The sequence below is a fragment of the Bactrocera tryoni genome, unplaced genomic scaffold (assembly GCF_016617805.1).
Source record: "Bactrocera tryoni isolate S06 unplaced genomic scaffold, CSIRO_BtryS06_freeze2 scaffold_25, whole genome shotgun sequence".
In the NCBI taxonomy this organism is placed as follows: Eukaryota; Metazoa; Arthropoda; class Insecta; order Diptera; family Tephritidae; genus Bactrocera; species Bactrocera tryoni.
The window spans coordinates 5,865,741-5,888,998 of record NW_024395977.1 but is presented as its reverse complement, the minus strand read 5'-3'; the positions used below and the strand labels follow the sequence as shown (position 1 = coordinate 5,888,998).

At 37.5% G+C, this 23,258-nt stretch overlaps 1 protein-coding gene across 3 annotated transcripts in view; it reads left to right on the top strand.

Annotated features, from left to right (window-relative positions):
• Positions 1–6,198, top strand: part of LOC120780636 — a 28,322-nt gene extending 22,124 nt beyond the window's left edge. For all 3 annotated transcript variants that reach the window (XM_040112894.1, XM_040112896.1, XM_040112897.1), the window contains exon 4: positions 5,869–6,198. In XM_040112894.1, coding sequence (XP_039968828.1) covers positions 5,869–6,070 — 202 coding nt within the window. In that variant the 3' untranslated portion in view covers positions 6,071–6,198. The remainder of the gene's footprint in view (positions 1–5,868) is intronic.
• The last annotated feature ends 17,060 nt before the right edge of the window (positions 6,199–23,258 follow it).

Below are 23,258 nucleotides of genomic sequence, written 5' to 3'. Positions count from 1 at the left end.
TTCCAGGTCTAAAGCCGCACTTATAAGGTCCATTCACGGTGGGCTTTAATCTTTCACATAAAATGCTGGGTAGAACCTTATATGCGATGCTGAGGAGGTTTATCCCACGGAAGTTGACGCAGATTGTGAAATCTCCCTTTTTGTGGATTAGGCAGAGTACGCTTAAATTCCAATCGTTGGCATGCTTTCATCCGACCATATTCTAGAAAGAATCTGATGCATGCTTCTTATCAGTTCCTTGCCGCCATGTGTAAATAGCTTGACCGGCAATTCATCACCTCCTCAGCTTTTCTGTTCTTCAGACGCTATTCGAACTTCTGCATGCTCACGCAAATGAACCTCTGCTCCATCGTCATCGATTGAGGAATCGGGTGTGCCATCTCCTCGGTTTATGCTTTCACTGCAATTCAGAAGGCTGCTGAGTATTCCCTCAATAGTTGTAATATGCTCTGGGCATCAGTCACTAAATCATCCCTGAGGGTTCTAGTACAATATGCTCCAGTCTTGAAATCTTCTGTCAGTCGCCGCATCTTTTTGTAGAATTTTCGAGCACCACCCCTATCGTCCAGCTTCTAACGCTGTTCATGCTCACGCATTTCCGCCTCTCTCTTGTTTTGTCTGCAAATGCGGCTGGCTTCCCTTCTCTGCTCTCAGTATCTATCCCATCGCGCACGTTGCGAGGTAGGCAGTCTGTTTACTCCTCACTGCGCCACGACGGTCCTCATCGTACTCGCTGTTCTTTTGCTCTTTCCGAAATTCAATGGTTTCGTTTGCAGCTGTACGTATCTAGTCAGAAAGCAGGTAGGTTAGAAAACCGTTCGGCTGTTGTGATTGCAGCTTTTTGACGTCAAACCTTCCTTGTATGAATTTTCAAATGCTGGAATCTAGTACTATGGATAACTATATTATGGGCCCAGGCGAAGGCGATCAACCTCAACCCATTTGGGGATGCTTCATCGTGGAAGCTGAATTTACCGACCGTTGTTTTAAAGATACTTTCTTTGCTCACCCTGATGTTTTAGTCGCCAAGGCCGATTCTGACATCGTGAGGAGAAAAGAAGAAGAAAAGTAAGTGAATACCAGTACTCGTCGGACATCGGACATTACCTAGCTGATCAGCGCCACCTTCCTAATTAGGAGACAGGAAATTCCTGGGGAGGGGATGTTTCGACTTCAAACGAATAATTTTGGCTAACCGGAGGATACTTGAGCTAAGCCCGGAAGTTGTGAGCTGCTAGAGCCATATGTAGAAGAATCGTTTCTGGACACGCCAAAGTGAATGGCGTTATAACAATTAACAGGTTATTAACGGCATATTATGGGCAGGACAAATATTCGATTCCTCCTATCTACACTAATCATATCCATTAGATGCCAAAGAACACGTATACCAAATATAATAGCGATATCTCAACTCTTATTCAAGTTATCGCTTGCAGGGATAGACGGACGGACGGACGGAAGTTCTCCCGAAATTTACTCGACTCGTCATTCTGATTAGTTATATATGTACATATATTTTACTCTACAAGGTGTGTTCCAAAGTATACAGGACTGTAAAAAAAACATAAAAAATGTTTTTTCGGCAAAATCAATTTATTTTATTCAAAATAGTTTACTTCTGCTTCAATACAGTTTTTTGCACGGTCAAAAAGCATGTCGAACAAGTGTTTTAGCTCGTTGACCGGTATGGCTGCCAGTATGCCGGTGCAAGCCTTTTGAATGGCCTCTACGTCTGCATAACGCTTTCCTTTTATTGGCAAATGCATTTTTCCAAAAGGGAAGCAGTCACACGGTGCCATATCAGGTGAATACAGAGAGTGGTTAATGGTTGAAATGTGATTTTTGGTCAAGTAATCGGTCACAAGCGTCGATCGATGAGAGCAATTTTTGATCGTCAGTCAATTTGTGCGGATGTTTGGGAAATGTTCGATTCCATTTCCCTGAGTTTCAATAATGATTTCGGCGGATTTTTGATGAATTCACTCACAGTTTCGATGGAATTTCCGGTGATCACGGATTTTTATTGGCCCACATGTTGATCGTCATTTATGTCCTCACGACCACTTTGAAAACATTGTAAACACTCGTGCACTCTGCTACGGGATAGGCAATCATCGCCATGAACTGGTTTCATCAATTGAAACGTTTCGGTAAAAGTTTTATCAATTTTAAACAAAATTTAATGTTGGCTCTTTATTCGAAGCTTATTTTCGCACCGATAAAACAAACATACTCACACTTAAAACGCAATAAGTTCACTTCCAATTTATGAAATGTCATGAAATTCTCACTCGACAATCGATAGACATAGCAGATTATAACGCACCAGTCGACATATAGATGTTTACTTTGGAATGCACCTTATATAGTATCTATCTTTATTGGTTTTAGCTATTGCAAACACCGGTTAGCTGGTCAAAAGACTTATATGTTATCTATCTTAATTAGTCTCGGGTGATACACGCAACCGTTAGGTTAAAAGAATTTACTATTTTAATTTGTCACTTCAATCATTCTCAATAGTAAAATTGAGCTAAACTACGTAAAACAAAACATTGTAGCACTGCAAATAAAGGCCTTCCCATTTTAATGAGGTATCCGCTTATTCTCTTGTACGGATTAAACTCGATAACTTTGTTGTGGTTTTTTTTGGTTTTTGAAGAAAAAAATTAAATATTTTTTCATTTTACACACGATATCCGAAGGCGTTAAAAAGGGTCCTCCGCTGTTGCAGCGATTTCAGTCTTTTTTGTGCTTGAAACCAAAAACTTTCAGTACTAAAAGATATGTATTACTGAAAAAAATCAAAAATGCATAAATGTTTTATTTTGTATATATCAAAATCTTCGGAATATATTTTGTATATAAGACAAAGGTTAACAACAGGTATGGAAATCACTACAAAAGGGATATGAGAGCTCTATTTCTTAACGGGGCATCTCGACAGGATAAAATCTATGTCTTGCTAACTGTCAAATCTATTGCTATTGCCATTGCCAAATCTGTATGTGGGCATTTGTTATCATAAGCTGATAAGGTTCGAGCTGATGTAGCGCATGCTTTGAGCTATTGAAAAATTTATTTTATCTCATTGCGAAATGCCGTCGGGTAGGTAGCTGATGTAGCGCATGTTTTGAGCTTCTGAACTGTTTAAATCTTTTATGAGGAAAATAAAAAAAGGATTACGATCCTTTTACAAATGTATTTCTGGGAAAAATAAGAAAAGGAAAAAGATCCTTTTTTTGCAAATGTATTTCTGTGAAAAATAAGAATTCATATTTTTGGACTACTATATAATAATTGTAGCATATATACGAATTAAAACAATAAATTTAAAATGAGCAATGATATTTTGATTTGTACTAGTTTAAGGCCCGGTTTCACAGTCCATACTTATGTTGTACTTAAGATAAAACAGGAAAATATTGTTTTACAGTTCATACTTATGTAATGCTTAAGTACTGAAAAGGGGAGACTTAAGCAGTGCTTAAATAACAGCTGATTTTTGTTTTGAATTTGCTTTGAATTTTCAGCGACATCTTTCGTAGCGTAGGGCAAGTGTCCGTTCGTTTGCACTCAATAACAGCTTATACTTTTCCTTCAGTTCCCATAGGTGCTCCGACTCGCTAGTGATGAAATTTGGGGTTCTTTTGTTGTTTTCATCAATTTTTGATATCTATAATTTTCCTCGCAAATTTATGTATTGTCTGTTATAATTTAAATATTTCAAACATATTTTTATGAATGACATTTGTAAAACATATGTTGCCCATAACGTTGCCATATATCATAATAAAATTTTATAGAAATTGAGCATTGACTGTGAAACGCAAACGACCACTCAGTTTGCAACAATACTTAGCTAAGATTTTATTTAGGCACAACTTAAGTATGGACTGTGAAACCGGGCATAAGTTTATTAAATTTAAGATTTCGCTTATTCCCAACCCAATTTGTATAATTTTTCTGTAAATTAACAATATTAAACTAAATATTAATTTTTTGGAAAAATGTTATTTTGGAAATGTACTTTATATTGATAATATAACACAACCGTCTTAACACTCGCCCTTCTAATTTTCATATTACCGAAAGGAAAATGCCGTCGGCATATGTGAAAATGGGATATGTTGCCTCTTCGAAATTTTCATAGAAATGAAAACTGCGCTGTCAAACTGTTGAAGTGACAGCTTATAGCTTACGATATATGGCATACGAATTAGTTTGCCATATATTGTAAGCTATGAGCAATGTGGAGTCTCCACAGGCAATAGGCACGGCTACAGTTAGTAAGACATAGATTTTATCCTGTCGAGATGCCCCGTAAAATAAATTATGACACCACTGACTTATATTACAATATCCCACATAGTGACCAACATATAACATGTTTATGCTCCATTTCTGCTTGGTTATATGCATTTTACAAGAGTAAAGCCAATAAGCAAAAATGGCAAATATTCTTTTCCCTGTATGAAGTTAACCTGAGGGCTGTCATACGAAACTTTTTTCATTCCAAAAGGTTTTCAATATTAACAGTAATTATATAGTTTATAGTAAGCTGGTAAGCCGGAAACGGAACGTAATGTCTGGAATGATTATATTTAGTATTTCCACGCAATTTTTATACCCTGAACAGGGTATATTAAGTTTGTCACGAAGTTTAGAGTGTTGAGTCGATTTAGCCATGTCCGTCTGTCTGTCTGTCTGTATATATACGAACTGGTCCCTCAGTTTTTAAGATATCGTTTTGAAATTTTGCAAACGTCATTTTCTCTTCAAGAAGCTGCTCGTTTGACGGAACGGCCGATATCGGACCACTATAACATATAGCTGCCACACAAACTGAACGATCGGAATCAAGTTCTTTTATGGAAAACTTTCACATTTCACAAAGTATTTTCACAAAAGTTGGCATAGGATATTTTCTATAGCAACAATGTAATTTCCGAAGAAATTGTTCAGATCGGTTAACTATAGCATATAGCTGCCTCATTTGACGATATACATATCTTTAGGAAATTTGGTATGCATTATTGTTTATAGAAATAATGTAATATCAGAAGAAATTGTTCAGATCGGCTAACTTTAGCATATAGCTGCCATACAAACCAAACGATGGGAATCAAGAGCTTGTATGGAAAACTTTCGCATTTGACGTGGTATCTTCACGAAATTTGGCATGGATTACCACCATTGACCACCATTACCATTAAGGTAACAATATAATCTCCGAAAAAATAGTTTAGATCGGATTACTATAGCATTTAGCTTCCATACAAATTGAACGCATAGTTACTAACAGAAATGCACCTGTGAAGGGTATTTAGCTTCGGTGCAACCGAAGGTGCAACGTTTTTTCTTGTTAGAAATATTGTTTTGTGAGTTACACGCTGATCGACATTATGGAAGCATAGGTATTCCAGGACCAGTTTCACACTATTTCGGCGTTGAACCATAGTAGTATATCGTTAATTTTATATGTCAGATTATTTCTGCTAATGTATTATAACAATATATTGACCGATATACCATATACGGCATAAAAGCAGAAGTTTTATATTCTCATATTTGGCATATGAAAACTGGGGATTGTATAGACTTGATTTTATCTATTTATGAGTAATTAAAAAAAAAGTATTGACTATTGTTTTCTATACGTATTCAATCAACCGTTATGTGGGCAAAAATGTTATACACTGCTGAGACATATTTCGAGAGTTTAAAAAGTATGTAGTCGTATAAAATTATATATTTATTAAAAAAAAAAAAAAATATTATGTATTATAGTTAAAAATATTACATATTATAATTTTTTTTAATTTCTGGGTAAATATGTTTCAAGATTAAATTTTTATCTTCCAGAAATCCCCTCGTTGGATATCTTTTAGATGGTACAGCAATTAAGGACGCTTTGGAATCGGGAAAGAGAGTTAACGAAAAGCCTTGTGAACAGGTATACACATCTTGCCCATTGGACAATAAAACGGCTGGTAATCTGTTAACGAAATTACTGCTGACCAAACACTCTTCAAATTTATTGAGGTCACAGTGGTTAAACATCTAAAATTTAATGTTTCATTTTAGTATATCGACACTCGAGAAAGAAATCTTAATTTTCAAAAAGCTTGCACATTGACAAAATATATTGGGATTCATTTTAGATATGTACAATAAAGAGAATATTCTTTTGTATGACGGCATTATTATTTATTTAAAAACAAAGCAATTAAGACCGGACTTACTTAGGATTATGAAAACCGGCGTCATTCCTTTCCGTTTCTGCAAAACGTTTTAAGACACAAGTCTGGAATGGCTTAGTTCGCAAGCTTCCAAACAAAAAATATGGTTTCTGTATTCAATAATATGTATATCTCAAAAATTGTTCGTTATTTTCGTGAAAAAAAAATCAGCCATATACACAGATGCCCGGAAATTCGGTATATGAGGGATTCAAACCTTATTCTCCGATTTCGTCAAGTTTGAAACAAGCGATGGATCACCTTGAGAGTACTGTTTGTGCAAAGTTTCATTGCGATAACTTAGCCTACAAAATCAGTGCGAAACGAAATCTCAGGGAACGATGCAGATAATTTTGACTTAGGTCTAACTTAAAATTGTTTGTTTTTCTTTGTTATAAATGCGAAATATTTGTTTTCAAAACGGTTATTATGAAATTATGATATTTTAATATCAGTGGTATAGTGTCGTTGTAGTAGTTTTTTTCTAATTTTTATACTCCTGCAATATTTTGCTACAGAATATATTAGTTTTGTTCACCTATCGGTTGTACATATCAACAAAAACTAAGCGAGATAGATATAGAGTTCTATATACGCAAATGATTAGGATGACGAGACATCCGGGTGACTGTCTGTCTGTCAGTCAGTCCGTCCGTGCCACTTGTAACATGAGTAAAAGTTGAGATATCTTGATGAAACTTATACGGGTTTTCTAGGACGAAAAAAATTACGAGATTGTAGATGGGCATAATCAAACCACTGCCACGCCCACAAATCGCCATTAGCTGAAAACTTATAAATAAGCACTAATTTAAGATATAAAACTGTAATTTGATACACAGGATTGCGTAAGCCCTCTAATAAGTTTAATGAACTCTAACTGACAGTGCGAATTGGAAGATAGCCCCGCTCACTCTCCATGTAGCGGTACTGTTAAAAACTACTAATACTATGTTCGGACCGACATTGAAAACATTTTGAAAACACATTTGTGTGTTGTGGAATCTAAGTCGTTCGGACGGACAATGTGTGTTTTCGATGAGTTTTCACTGACAACTATCAATAGCGGCATTCTCTTGCTCTTGCAAGATTGCATGATGACACAAAATCCAAAAATCCTATACCGAAATATGCAAGGCCAAGAGAGCACCCATTGTAGAATCTAGTGATATACATTATGACGGCACGAAAATAAACGTGGGTATTGGTCGGACATATTTATAGCCATTGCAAATAATTTTGTGCTTGTATTTGTTGTTGTGCCGTTGCACCAAGAGGAAAATTCTGCAATTTCTGCACCGTGCAAGGTGCAAGAATCCCCTAATATGAGAATATCAAGCGACAGCTGTTTTTGTATATGGAATGTAAACAAATGTCAAGTGACAATTTAGGGCTGGCAAATATGTTTTCCAAAAACATCGATTAAACTAGAGCAGGCACCGATTATAATGAGTGGAATGTAAGTTTTCAAGTAGTTTTCAGCGAAAACTGTGTTTTCGTTTGATAGATTTTACATGGACGAAAACACAAGTTTTCGTGCGAAAACCAGTTTTTCCCACGAAAACATGTTTTCGTTGTCGGTCCGAACATAGTATAAAAGCGTAGTAAATCAATAACTAATTATGCCAGGGACCTTAAAATTTTATCTTCGAGATGCTGTACTTTATGGGAACCGACTTTTTGGTTTCGGGACCCAAGAGATCGATTTCGACTAAATTTGGTGAGTGGAATGCTACTCATATTCCTATGTCACAGTGTGAATCTGGACTAAATAGGACTACAAGCACGCCTACTTCCCGTATAACACAATTTTAAATTCCTCTTGATTCCTTTATTTTCTAGTACACAAATGAAGAAGTATTTATAAAAACGGAGCAAAATTTCGCACGAATCTTCCTTCAGCTATAGCTGACTTTTTAACGAAAATATCGGTCAGTGTGTGAAATAAATAATTGAAATTCAGAAACAATCCTTTCCTGCTAATAGTATGTCTGTGTGCTACAAATGAGTTGAACTGGGTCAATATTTCCCTGAGCCCCCATAACTAATTACTTGAAGGTAGAGTATATGAAATATTTGGTTAAATTGAAAGGAGAACTTTGTCCATTTCATTTCCTTCAAAGTAATCCCCTCCCGCTGCAATAAACTTATACCAACGAATTTGCCAGTCATCATAGCACTTGGAAAAATTGTCCGTCGTGATGGCCATCAGAGCCTTCTTTGATTTAACTTTTATATCCTCATTGAGTCAAAATGGTGTCCTCGGAGTGGTAATATGAATTTGCTGAATAGCCAAAAGTTACACGAAGGTATATCAGGAGAATGCGGTGGTTGCGACACGATATTAGTTGAAAATGTAGTGAAATGATCACGAATAACCAATGCAGTATGAGATGGTGCGTTATCGCACTTCTTTGTTCAATAAATTCAGATATAGTAAAAATCTAAGAAATCAATTTTTTTTTGGCGGGTGAAGGAGTGGAAAATGCCCTCCGCATCATCGGTGCTATCGTCACAGCAGCGGTATGTGCCACTTGCAGGTCACTAAAAACCTCCCCTTTGAGGAACCGTCGGCCACCCTGGGACCGCATTTGCATTACTCAGGGTGGCGTTCCATTTTTCTCATTGAGAGATTTACATCTGCGCACCTGCGTCCAGGTCCCGCTTTTTGCTGCGTAGCAAGAGTGCAGCGAATTTTTTGATGATTCCCCAGTTTGCTTCAGTCTCCAACATGACGCTGACTAAATTGTCTGCGTTTATTGGGCCAACCAGGTCTTCTACGGCGGTGCGTTCTGCTTGCCAGCGCACACATTCAAAAAATGTGTGTTCAGCGTCGTTGTAAAGAATTCACTTTTAGGGCCTCACAAAACGACACGTATCTCAAATACTAATAAATATATAGACGTGAAATTTAGCATAGATGTCACTTATAGTACTACCAACTTACAGAAAAAAAAGTTACCAATTCGAAAAACTCGCGAAGTATAAATCAAATTTACCTTTCAATTTGACCACAGTAGTATACTATATACATACATATATGTAAGGTGGATGAGGAACGCTTAGTTGAGAAAGTGCAGGCCTGTGAAATTATACATATGTATATTTTATATAACAAAACGTGCATAGGTTACTGATTGCCAGAAAAGATGAGGGCTGCATGGGACCCGAATGCTAGGAGTTGTTATTAATTGTTTACATTGTGTATTTTAAAAGAAGAACAGTGTGTAAAGCGGTTGCTGTTGCTCCGTTAAAAACTCACAATACGCAAGTTTGAGGCTCTTCCGGAAGAGCGCCATTTATGCATGATACTTGGCCATTATTTAAAAATATGGATTCCTTAAAACAGTTGATAATGGCTAGGCCGTAAGTTGATCTTTTTTCCATTTTAACTTTATTATAAACGTAACATGTTTATTTAAATTTTATAGAAACCGCTGCACATCATGGATGGACAATTCTCAAAACTCGGCGGGTCGCAGCTGTTGAAAGACCCAGCGAAATTACCACAGTTAAGGCAGTCGCGGCCGGAGTTGTGAGCATCAAATGTACAGTGTATCAATCTGAAAGAAGCAAACGGAAACCTACAGCGACGATGGCTACAGTTTAAAGAAAGTCTGGCAATTATACATACAAAAGATGTTTGTAAGCATTTAGACCTATCAAAAAATCCACCCTAGTAATTGTGCGAAAGGAGGCACTGCTGTTAGAAAAATCAGTACGCACAATATTCAAACAACAACCATAACATTAAAAGCAATGTCAATTACTGCTATATATTGCCCACCGAGATACAAAATCCTTGAAGAATATAAAGAACTTCTCCCCAGCGGGGACAAAATAAAGGCCTCACAAAAGCAGGGCAATGTGAGGCCTTATTTGTTTAATACCTTCCCTTTCTCATGAATGACCTTCTTTTAGTAGCGTAGGGTAAGGTGTACAAAATAAAGAGACAACGTAGACTATGATATTCATTTTCAAAGCTGCACAGCGTTTGTAAATTATCTGCCGCCGACCTCTTGTCGCCACCGAATACTGCGTATATGCAACCGCGTTACTGTTTGCCATTATTGTTCTATTTTTCGTTGTCTTCGGAAACGCTGGGTTTATGCATATAATTATTATATTTTCTCATTTCGTACGCGGACTTACAAGTAAGTTGTAGTTTTTTAAATGTCTAGATTAATATACATATATATGAAACTAATTGAATAGTAAATTAATTATTCTATTGAAATGGGAAAAACTAAATGTGGAGTGAGTGATAGACATTTTCGTCGACTTGTGACAAAAAAAAAAGAGCACAATTGAAATCGTGAAAAAGGCTATTGTTCCAGAAAATGAAAATGTTCCTTGTTGTAGCAAAAATGTATCTGAAGAACTAAATATAAATATATGTAATGTGTATAATGTGCGTAATGCGGCTACTGGTAACTCTAACAACAATAATAATGACATAAATGCGAAATTAAGAAATTGGTGCGTCAAATATAAAATTCGTAAGAGGGCATGCGATGAAATTCTCCAAATATTTCGTAGTGCTGACGTGCGTGTACCTGCATCAAAGAAACAAATAATGACGTTGCCTAACTCAGAAATTAATATAATTGATGTGTCGCCTAGAAAATACTTTCATTTCGGAGTAGAAAATGACCTTTCTTTGATGAAAATTTCTTTACCTCCAAATATGGATTGCCTATATATTGATATCAATATAGACGGGTGTCCGCTTTTTAAAAGTTCAGGGACACAACTTTGGCCAATTTTAGGAGCAGTGTCAAATCGTAATGATATGAAACCATTTTTGATTGGCGCGTATATAGGTAACCGTAAGCCGAATTCCATAAACCAGTTTTTAACAAATTTTGTAGATGAAATAAAGTACTTAAATGATCATGACTGGTTCTTGAATGGAATAAAAATGTCTATAAAAATTTGCAAATTTATTTGCGATGCTCAGGCAAGAGCATTTCTTGCCGGTTTTGTAGGCCACACAAACAGCAATGGGTGTTCAAAAAGCACACAAACTGGTAGGAAGATAAATAAAAGATTAACTTACAGTAAAACTCCCGCACAATTAAGAACAGATGCAAGTTTTAAAAATAGAAACGATAGACTTCATCACTGCGTAGATTTTTTGCAAAGTCCAACGTTCTCGAAAAAATTGGAATTAATATGGTTGCGCAGATACCTTTGGACCACATGCACCTTGTCGAACTTAGTTGCACAAAAAAGATATTGACTGTAATTTGGGAAAATAAACATAAAACTCGTAAGATAACTTCTCTTCAGAAAGTTGAATTAAACAAAAAAATAAAAAGTATTCGAAAATACATTCCAAAGGAATTTGGTCGAAAGCCAAGGGAGTTTGATGAATTGGCCAGCTGGAAAGCCATCGAATTCAGGCAATTTTTGCTTTATACTGGCATTGTACTCTGCAAGGACTATTTTGATGAGAATTTGTTTTATCACTTTTTATTGCTGCACTGCGCGTATCGAATTTTCTCTTCAAATAAATGGGAAAATAATTTGCCTTTCGTTCGACAGATGCTTTGCGATTTCGTTGAACAGTTTGGATCCATTTATGGAGAAGAAAAATTGTCATACAATATTCACAATTTGTTACATTTGCCTGATTGCATTGAAAGCTATGGTAATGTGGATTATTTTTCGAGCTATAAATTTGAAAATTACTTACTAGTTTTAAAGCAAAATGTCCGTCAACCTACCAAAATATTGATAAATGACGAAAATTCTCCACCTTGTGAGTGTGAAAATAAAATGAAAAAATTGGGCAAGTAAATACTATACATAATTGTGTATATTAAATTGATTCAACAATTATAGAAGAAGAGGTGCAACAAATGAAAAACTTAATTTGTGAGCTACATGTGAAGATGGATAAACTGTTTGAGAAAGCATTTCCGAAATCTACAAGCCTGGACATATTTCCAATAAAAAGCGTTGAAGAAATGGAACATTTTGAGGAAAATGCTGAAATGTTTCCAAAAAATAACGTAGTAAGTTAACTGAATGAACAGTATTTTCTGTGAAACTATACATATAATTAATACTTTCCTGATTTCAATAGATTTGTAGCGTTAAAGAATGTATAGGTTCAACACCTATTACAAAATTTCTACAATTTATCGTCACAGAAGAGTGCTTGTTAGAGAACAATTGGGATGGGCTGCAGAAAAAAAAATCATTAAAAAAAAATCAACTTATTTAGAAAATTTGTGTTTGGTAGGTTTGTTTTAATTAAATACATAAATTCACAACTCACAATTGCTATTTCTAATTTTAGATGCTCTGAAATCCAACGAATACGGCTTCCCAAATTACGAAAATGATATTAAAAAATCGTTAAAATTAATAAAAAATAGGGTGTATAAAAAAACCTACGATAATAAATCAAAATAATATTATTCCAGACAGCTCAAGAACTGGGTGTGAGCTTTTACCGAAGGACACCAACAAAATGCCAGATGTAATAGACTTCTTTATAACCAAGAAGATATCTCGAAATTTCATAGCAATAGAAGGTGGGTTAGATCTAACCTCTAATCACTCCCCATTATATTTAACACTAAGTGAAACAGTCATTAACAGAGATCTTAGTCTGAAGCTATACAACAAGAATACAGACTGGACTTCGTTCAAACAAATACTTCAGACTAAAATAAAGTGTCCGAAAAACACAGCAATTGAACAACTTGAGTCGGTAGTTTACGAAAGAAATTCAACAAGCAGCTTGGGATAACGCGAAAAATTATAGGTTCAAATTACCCTAAAGAAATAAAAATCCTCCTAATAAAGAAAAGAAAGTTACGACGGAAATGGCAACAAACCCGCTCACCACTCGACAAAACAAACCAACCAACAATTGAGTATGATAAAGCTAATACATTTGCAAAACACCTGAATCCTTTCGTCCAAACGAGGATAGTGAAATCGCGTCCCTCAGTAGTATTCAACAGGATCATGCAACAATCCCACCAATCACCATTTGTGAAATTAAAAAGCTGGCTTCGATTTAATTGCAGCTGAAGTGTTAAAGCAGTTACCACACAAATGTTTACGGAAGCTGACCTATCTTTTTAATACAGCAATCCGTCTGACACATTTTCCAAGCCTTTGGAAAGTTGCCGAAGTTGTTATGATTCCTAAGCCAGGAACCAATTTCACTACTTCCACAAATCTAAAAACATTTTGAAAAATTTATTTATCAAAGATTAAAACCTATAAACTACGAAAAGCAGTTAATCCCATCGCATCAGTTCGGTTTTAGAAATAAGCATTCAAAAATAGAACAAATTCACAGAATAACATCAGAAATAGAAAAATCCCTGGAGGAGGGAATCGTATGCTCAGCTGTATTCCTTGACGTTGCACAAGCGTTTGATAAGGTATGGCACGAATGACTTATGCAAAAACTAAAATCATGTCTTCCGATTGAGAATTGTGCTCTTTTAGAATCGTATATCACCGTAAGATTTTTCCGAGTAAAACAAGGAAATGAATTCTCTAAAGTATCTTAGGTCCACTTTTATATATTCTGTATACAAGAGACTAACCGTTAGCACCAAACAGTATGACTGCCACTTTTGCTGAAGACACCGCAATACTATGCGTCGAAAAAACAGCAGAAAAAGCTGCGCTAAAAGTGCAACATACAATCAACCCTGTGGTAAGTTGGACTAAGAAATGGAGAATAAAACTAAACGGTGGCAAATCGGTTCATGTAAACTTTAAACAGTATTAATGTTATACAACGTTTTCAAAACAAGGTGCTAAGAGGCTCATCGTTTCACTGAATGCAATATTCGCCGTGGCCAATGAGCAAAGGGCCATAAATTTTTCGCAAAATTGTCAATTTACACAGCCGCATTAGTTTTGCGGGGATACCAGATTCAGACATCGCGGCATAAAGGCAGCTCCTTTTCGTGCTGTTAAAGACAGCTTTAAAATGGAAAAGATTTGGCACATGGTGAATATCTAATCAGTTGTTGATTTGCCAGGTCTAAAGCCACACTGGTAAGGTCCAATCAGTTGGTTGACGCTGGGCTTTAATCTTTCACACAATACGCTCGATAGAACCTTAAATGCGATGTTGAGGAGGCTTATCCCACGATAGTTGGCGCAGAATATGGGGTCTCCTTTTTTGTGGATTGGCCAGAGCACACTTAAATTCCAATCGTTGCATGCTCCTTATCAGTTCTTCGCCGCCGTATTTGAATAGCTCTGCCGGCAATCCATCGGCCCCCGCCGCTTTTTTGTTCTTCAGACGAGTAATTGCTATTCGAACTTCTTCATGGTCGGGCAATAGAACATCTGTTCCATCGTCATCGATTGGGGAATCGGGTTCGCCTTCTCCTGGCGTTATACTTTCACTGCCATTCAGCAGACTAGAGAAGTGCTCTCTCCATTATTTTAGTTTGATCTGGGCATCGCTTACTAGGGTTCTACAAGAGTATGCTCCGGTCTTTTTTCGTAGATTTTTTGAGCATTACCCCTGTCGGCCAGCTTGTCAAGCTCTTTCTACTCACGCATTTCTACCTCTTTATTTTTCTGTCTGCAAATGCGTTTCGCTTCCCTCTTCAACCCTCGGTATCTATCCCATGCCAAGCGTGTTGTGGTCGATCGTAACGTTGCAAGGTAGGCAGTCTGTTTTCTCTCCGCTGCGACACGGCACTCCTCGTCGTTCCAGCTGTTCTTTCGCATTTTCCAAAAACTAATGGTTTCGGTTGCAGTTCTACGTAAGGAGTTTGAAATGCCGACCCACACTTCACTATACCGAGTTGTTGACGAGTGCCCTCAGGGAGCAGGAGTGCAAGTCGAGTCGAAAATCGTTCGGCTGTCTGTTGTGATTCCAACTTTTCGACGTCGAACATTCCTTGTGTTTATTGACGTACGTTTTTTGTGGCACAGAGGCGGGTGTGAATCTTTCCTTCAACAAGATAGTGGTTCGAGTCGATGTTAGGACCTCAGAGCACACGCACGTCTAAAACTGGACGAACGTCTAGCCATACTCCGATGGAAGAGAAGGACGATGTGACCGAAAATACCTTCTATAAGGGCCTGGAGCGCACATATGAATACTGCCATCCGCCAAGATGTCAAAACGTGTTTGGCGTCTTTAACACCAAGGTGGAAAAATAAGGTGTCTTTGGCTAAATGGTTGATAAATTCGGTCTTTGCGATAAATTATCCCCAATAGGGTTGAGGCTGATCGACTTCGCCGAGGCCCGAAATATAGTCATCTGTGGTACTAGATTCCAGCATAAGAAAATTTATCAAGTTTCCTGGATGTCTCCGGATGGAAAGGCCAAACAACCAAGCGTGAGCCGATGGATTGCCGGCCGAGCTATTCAAATACGGCGGCGAAGAACTGATATGGACCTTTAGGTCCCAATCCACAGAAATGGTGACTTCACAATTTGCGCCAACTACTGTGGGATAACAAACATTTATCCCACTGTCAACAAAGTGATTGGACCTTATCAGTGTTGTTTTAGGCCTGGAAAATGAACAACTCATCGGATCTTGGAAAAGACTCGTGAAAAGAAATTTCAAAGCTAATTTTGACAGCACGAAAAAGAGGTGCCTTTATGCCACCCTGTCTGAATTTGGTATCCCCGCAAAACAAAAACGGCTGTATAAACTGACGTTGAGCAACACCAAAGATCCGTTACGGTCAGGAAGCACCTCTCCGAGGTGTTCGATACAAAACGAGGTTGCAAACAAAATCTTCAACCTACATACTTCTGGAGTAAATAATTCGAGTTGCAGATTTAAACAGAGAAGGTCCTATCTTCTATATGAGTGTACAGCTGCTGGCGTATGCTGATGATATTGATATCATTGGCTCTAACAATCGCGCTGTTAGTTCTGCTTTCTCCCGAATGGATAAGGCAGCGAAGCAAATGGGACTGGTGGTGAACGAGGGCAAGACGAAACGTCTCCTTTCATCAAACAGACAGTCGTCGCACTCACAGCATGGCTTTCACGTCTGTCACTGTTGACAGTCATCACTTTGAAGTTGTAGATAGTTTCGTCTATTTAGGAAACAACATCAACACCAACAACAACGTCAACGTCGAAATCCAATGCAGGATATCTCTTGCCAACAGGTGCTACTTCGGACTAAGTAGGAAATTGAAAAGTAAAGTCCTCTCTCGACGAACAAAAACATAACTCTACACAACATTCATGATCCCCGTCCTGCTTAATGGTGCAGAGGCATGGGCGATGACTACATCTGATGAGTCGACGTTGCGGGTTTTCGGGAGAAAAATTCTGCGAAAGATTTATGGCCCTTTGCTCGTTGGCCACCGCGAATATCGAATTCGATGAAACGATGAGCTGTATGAGATATACGACGACATTGTCATAGTTCAGCGAATTAAAAGACAGCGGCTACGCTGCCTAAGTCATGTCGTCCGAATGGACGAAAACACTCTTGCTCCGTTAGAAAAACCAGGTGGCGAAGTACCTGGTTGCCCGTTTGGCGCCACCGTGTGAAAAGAAGAAACGATTAGCGCGCTCTTGTTAACTCTCCTATATCTGCATAAGCGGCTTCTACGCCAGTAAAGAAGAAGTAGTGAAAGGCTAAGTGCTTATAATTCAACTGAATGGCTTATCAAACCTCTAGTATGCTATTAACGGCAATTAAATATGTGCAATTCAGTTGAAAGTTATTGAAGACTAAAAGATGCAGTATTTTTGGCTGGCTGTCATCGACTAAAGCTCGCTCTGTGTAGACGTGTTTCGGCTTATCTTTTGCGTATTTCGCACAGTACACATCCGTCTTACGTGCACGTGTTCGCTTGGTAAATTTCTGTTTTATTATTATACCGCATATCGTTTTTCCTACAAGTGTTTTCTAAACAAGTGAATCGAGTGTGTAGACATAATAATCATGGCCCCAGGCCACCCAACCTCGGAATAACAGGTTCGCTTTGCTTGCCTCGGAATCCCATCCAAAAAGAAAGAAACCCTCATACACGCCCTTAATTTTCCTGACTTGCCTCAGTCTAGGAAAGAAAACCCTAAATTTATTATTATTAGTGCTTCCGACTCAACGAAACCTATCTCTAATTATTCTTGTTTCGCCGTACATAAAGCATTAGAAGCTATTAGTAAAGAAATTATTTCGATTTCGGAATTACGTGCTGGCAATCTGCTACTGCTTGTGAAAAACAACCAAATTGCCCAAAGGTTCATTTCAACTAAAAAGCTACATGGTGTGTGTGCGAAATTGTTGTAAAATATCATGACAATCTTAATAGCGTAAAAGGTACAATCTATGCACCCTGCCTAAACAATGTCAGTGAAAAGAAATAATTGAAAATATGAGTAACCAAGGCGTAGTCGGAGTGTACAAATTTTCGAAAACTGTGGAAGGAGTTTCACAATTCACTGGAGTTGTGCTACTTACTTTTGATCGGTTCGAGCTACCAGATAAAGTTGACGTTTCTTGGCGTAGTGCTAAAGTGAAACCCTACTACCCTAACCCAATGCGGTGCAAAACTTGTCAACGGCTTGGTCATACCATAAACACTGCAAAAATGCGCCCGTATGTATGTCATGCAATCTTCCCCATCCTCCCCCATGCTCTCGCACGCTCTGTGCAAACTGCTCTGGTAACCACCCGTCATCTGCCAACACGTGCCCGAAATACATGCAAACAGAAAGAAATACTTAAAATAAAATGTCAAAACAAATGTTCCATGCGCGAAGCACTTAAACTTTACAAAGCACAAACACCATCGATGCTTAACTCCTCTTTCGCCGAGGCAGCTAAAGAAGCACAAAAATCAAATAACAACCCTACTCAAAGCTCCAAATCTCTAATCTCTCCACCCATCTCATTAAACAAATCGCCGATTACTACTTCATCTGAAATTTCTTCTGTTAACCCACCTCAAATAATTTCTTCTTTACCTAACCACTCACCACAAAACAACAACAATCAACAACATAAGAATGCCTTAGTTTCCGCTTTTACACCTCTTCCGCAAACTCTATTACACACTCCCTTCAATCTCGAATCTACACTCGCAAACATCATTTCGCAAGCTAACGCTTACCGAAACAAAACAGAAGCAGACGCTTCCATGAAAGAGACAGCTGACACCTCAATTGTCAATCTCTCTTTAAACCAAACTATACCTCAACATAATGAAAACAACTCGAAAAGAGTAATTTATGTCTATAGACGAATGCAATTATTAACATACATACATATTTGTTATCATAGCATATTAATTTAGTGACAATCTCTCTCCCGCTTTCAATGTTTAAGATCCTACAGTGGAATATGCACGGTTACCTCAACAATTACACGCAACTAGAACTTCTGTTGAAAGAACATTCGCCAAACGTTTTCTGTCTCCAAGAGACTAATATTGCTGCTGATAAGTCAGCAGCTTCACCCCATCAGTACCAAAGCTATTTTTACAACTTGCCTCAAAACAAAACTAACAAGCAAGGCATTGCAGTTTTGATAAAAGATCGATACCCTCCATAGACAAGTTTCCATTACTTCAAATATTGCCACAATTGCAATAGAAATTTCACTATCTTTCAAATTTACTATCAGTGGCCCTCTATATACCACCTCTACAAAACTTCACATGCAGCGAACTTAGAAACATTTTTGCGATCGTTTCTACTTCATTCGTTATAGTTGGGGACTTTAACGCCTGGAGTCCACTTTGGGGATCAACTCTTTGCAAATAATCGAGGTGCTATCATAGAAGATATGATATTTTCAGAAAACCTCACTTTACTTAACGACAACAAACCGACTCACTTTTCCACACACAAAACTTTTACCTCTGTTGATCTTACATTATGTTCCTCCAACATCGCCCTAAACTAACTAGCAATACCCTTCCCCACCTCCACGGCAGCGATCACTTCCTATTCTTACTATTTTACGCACTCCGTCAGTCTTTAAGGCCCAACCCATTCCAAAGTTCCTAACAGATATAGCGAACTGGGAAAAGTTTCAACATACTGCCAGCGACCTTTATGAAAAATACCCCTATTCGGACAATATCAACAAAGAAGTTGCCACAATTACAAAAATTATTCGGACTTCTGCTCACCTCTCCATTCCACAATCCAGTAATAAAATCTTTACTAAAACTGTGCCGTAATTGGTCTCCTGAGCTATCACAATTAAGAAATGTAAAGCGCTTTTATTGGTCGGAATATAGACGGACAAGATCAAACCAAAATTTTAATTATGTATAAAAAGGCTAACGCGATGTTTCGTAGGAAAGCAAAACAATCTAAAAGGGACAGCTTAAATAATTTCTCGGAATCTATCAACCATAAAACAAACCCGAAAAAAGCATGGTCCGATATTAAAAAATTATCTGGAATATACCCGCAATCCCAGTTGATCTCCATAAGTAATGTTAATGGGCCTATCGCCAACGCAAAACAGCTATCTAACTACTTCGCAGCATACTGGTCAGAATACTCGCAGGACTCAAACTTTCATGCCACTTTCATTTCAGACAAAAACAAATATCTCAGTACTTCCTCTTATACTTTGTCTAACATCACAGATTGCAATATAGAACATATTGAACTAGAGTCTACACTATCCTCTTTCTCAGGCAAAACCCGGGTGCCGACAGAATAATCGTACCCCATGTTGCAACATCTACCTTCATGTTTGATGGCCAGATTAATTAAGTTATACAACAACATTCTAAATAAAGGTATTTACCCCCAAACCTGGAAAACGCTATTATTATCCCCATTCCTAAGTCAAGTAGTCCTGCAACAGAAGCATCAGGTTTCAGACCCATTTCACTGCTTAGCTGTTTAGGTAAACTTTTCGAAAAAATTATAGCTCATCGTATTTCGTGGTATGCCATAAACAATAACTCCATTAGTCCGCAGCAAGTGGCTTTTAAAGAGGGGCATGGCACCATTGATGCCTTGCTCCTCTTCGAAAGCTATGCTTCTACTGCTCTTTCCAATAGAAACCACCTTTCCGTGCTAAGTATAGACTTCGAGAAAGCCTTTGACCGCGTGGGAGCTCATGTAGTTTTACGTCAGTTGGTAAAATGGAACCTTGGTGGAAAAATCCTTAAAATTATCCAGTCTTTTCTCACTAATCGCAGAGTTGTTTCCAAAGTAAATAACACCTTTTCGGATTATTTCCCTTTACATAATGGTATTCCCCAAGGTTCCCCGCTATCTGTCATTTTGTTTACCGCTGCATTCAATGAAGTTTGTCACATAATTGATAAGTATAAAAATATTTTTTACATATGCTATGCTGATGATTTATTGTTGGTCTCTAAACTAAGTGACCTAAACCTTGTTAAACAAGATTTTACTAATATATTAGCTGATTTAAGTATATGGTCCGAATCATCTGGAGCCAACGTATCTTTAAACAAATGTAAGAATTTCCATGTTTGCCGCAAACACAAATGTAATTACTTTACATTAGTTTATAACAATATTCCAGTTGTAAGCGCTAATAAACTTAAGTTTCTAGGTTTAATTTTTGATAAAAAATTAACTTTTCTAAAGAACATTGTTTATATTTAAGAAAGCACACGTTAGTCTAACATTATTAAATATCTATCCAAACACTGCTTAATTAACTCGTCAACATCTAATAAATGTAACCAGAGCTCTTATATTATCGAAGATAGACTATGGCCTACCCATCTATGGCAACTGCGCGAAAAGTGTCATCAAGTTACTGTATTCCCCATACCACATGGCTGTGCGCAGAAGTCTTCGCGCTTTTCCGACATCGCCAACACAATTCATACTTGTGGAAGCGGGGCTACCCACAATCGAAGAAAGATTTACACTTAACCTAAAAAAAAAAAAAAAACTCATACCGAAGCTGTTTCTTTGTTACAATAATATTCTTTACAAAACAGTGTTATCCGAGCTGCAACGGAAAAAGTCTACAAGTCGTAAGTCGTCAATATTCCTCTGCATCGAATACGCCAGAGAGCTTGATATCACATTCCCTTCTCTCCGCCAAAAAGTATCTTCTCCGCCTTGGATGATAAACAAATCATGTTTCATGCTAAACTTGGAGAAATACGGAAAAAGTAGTACCTCCCGCACAGTATTTCAACGCCTTTTCGCGGAATATACAACTCCACTGCTCCCAGACTGGAAATTCGTTTTCACAGATGGTTCAAAAACCGACATTAGCACAACATTCGCCGTCGTTGACTCCGAGGGAAGAACAATTACAGCAGGAATACTTCCCAGCTACGCCTCGGTTTTCACAGCTGAAGCTGTCGCTATCTTCAACGCAATCATCCTTCGTCGTAAAATCTAGTTTTAAAGCAGTTATCTGCACTGATAGCAAGTCAACCATACACGCGGTAATAAATACAAACAACAAGTCCTACTTAATTTCCTGTATTCGGAGCAAATTAATCGAGAATAACAATCGCTTGAAACTAATGTGGGTTCCAGGACATGCAGGCATAAAAGGAAACAATCTGGCAGACGAACGGGCTAAACTCGCAGCAAAAGAACCACTAATAACTTTTGACTATATTATGAAAAAAGACTTGTATATGTATATCGCAGCTCCAATATAGCTCACATATGGAGACTTGGAGATCTATCCAGCACCAATATACTGCGAATAACCCGAACAGGATAAAACCAAGTTATCCCGCCAGCTGCCGGTGCAACGACATCAAAGCATTTATCCGATTACGCCTAGGACACACAATTGCCACACATGCGCACCTTCTAAATCGTTCTAGTCCACCAGTTTGCCAACACTGCCCGTCGTTAGCTTTAACAGCCTATCATTTACTCGACGACTGCCCACATTTCGCAGCAATTAGAAAAATATCTTCGACGACCAAATACCGTCTGCTCTGTTACAAACGAGTTCCTCCGAAAACGTAACAAAAATATCAGCATTCTTAGTACAAACAGGATTAAAACCACAAATATGATTATGTTTATAAACTTCCCATTACTTATTATTTATTTTGTTCTTAATACTTTTCTATTAGCTACAGTACATTTTATTAACTTTTACACCTAAGACTTAATTAAGCAATAACTATACATTTTATATTTACATCAGCGAGCCGAAGGTCCTGGCAGCCAGTGCTCCTTTTTTCGTGGAAAAGTAATTGTATTATTGTTTCACGTTTTATAAATAAATAAATAAATAATTTTTGGCTGGAATGCAATATGGGTATACTAAATACATCTTTTATCTTTCCCGTTGGTATAATGGGAATAAAGTTGCTCTCTACGGTCAAAGAAATGGGAAAGCGCATAATGAAACTACAAGCAAATGTCAATCCTAAAACTATTATAATGCCCCCCTTTATTGCATTTGAAGTTGGACCTTATTAAACATTTTATAAGAGCTCTTAATCATGAGTTCGAAGCTTTCAAATATTTGAAGTTTTTTTTTTTTAATTTTCAGAGGCGAAAATAAAAGCTGACATTTTTGTAGGATATCTCAAATAAAAAAAGGTGCGTGGAGTCCCTACGCGCGGATTAAGTTATACTTCTTAGTGATATTCCAAGAAATGCATATCATTTTGTATGAAAGAAAACTAGAAAACTTAAATTCACATTTTATAAATTTATTATAATTTATTATCTCCCCGAGCATGCCTTTGCCAACAACTCGTCTTTTCGCGACGATGGCAAAAGTCAAAAATCATAAATTGCACAACTTTCTGGTGCTTCTCGCAAAAAGCTGCGTCGATACGTATACATACATACATATGTACATTACGCATGTTTGTAGGCGAAGCTGCTACAGCGGCAAGGGGTGACAATCGGTGGCCATTACTTTACTTATGCCATAGAAATTCTATTGCTACGAATATGGAAATGACAACGAAATAATGCAAATATGCATATTTCTAAAGGTCATAAATTTCTTTGAAGAAATGAATGATCCTGAGAAGTAGTATAGAACGGCCAACGCAGAGCATTTCAACCAAAAGTAATTCATTCATTAAAATC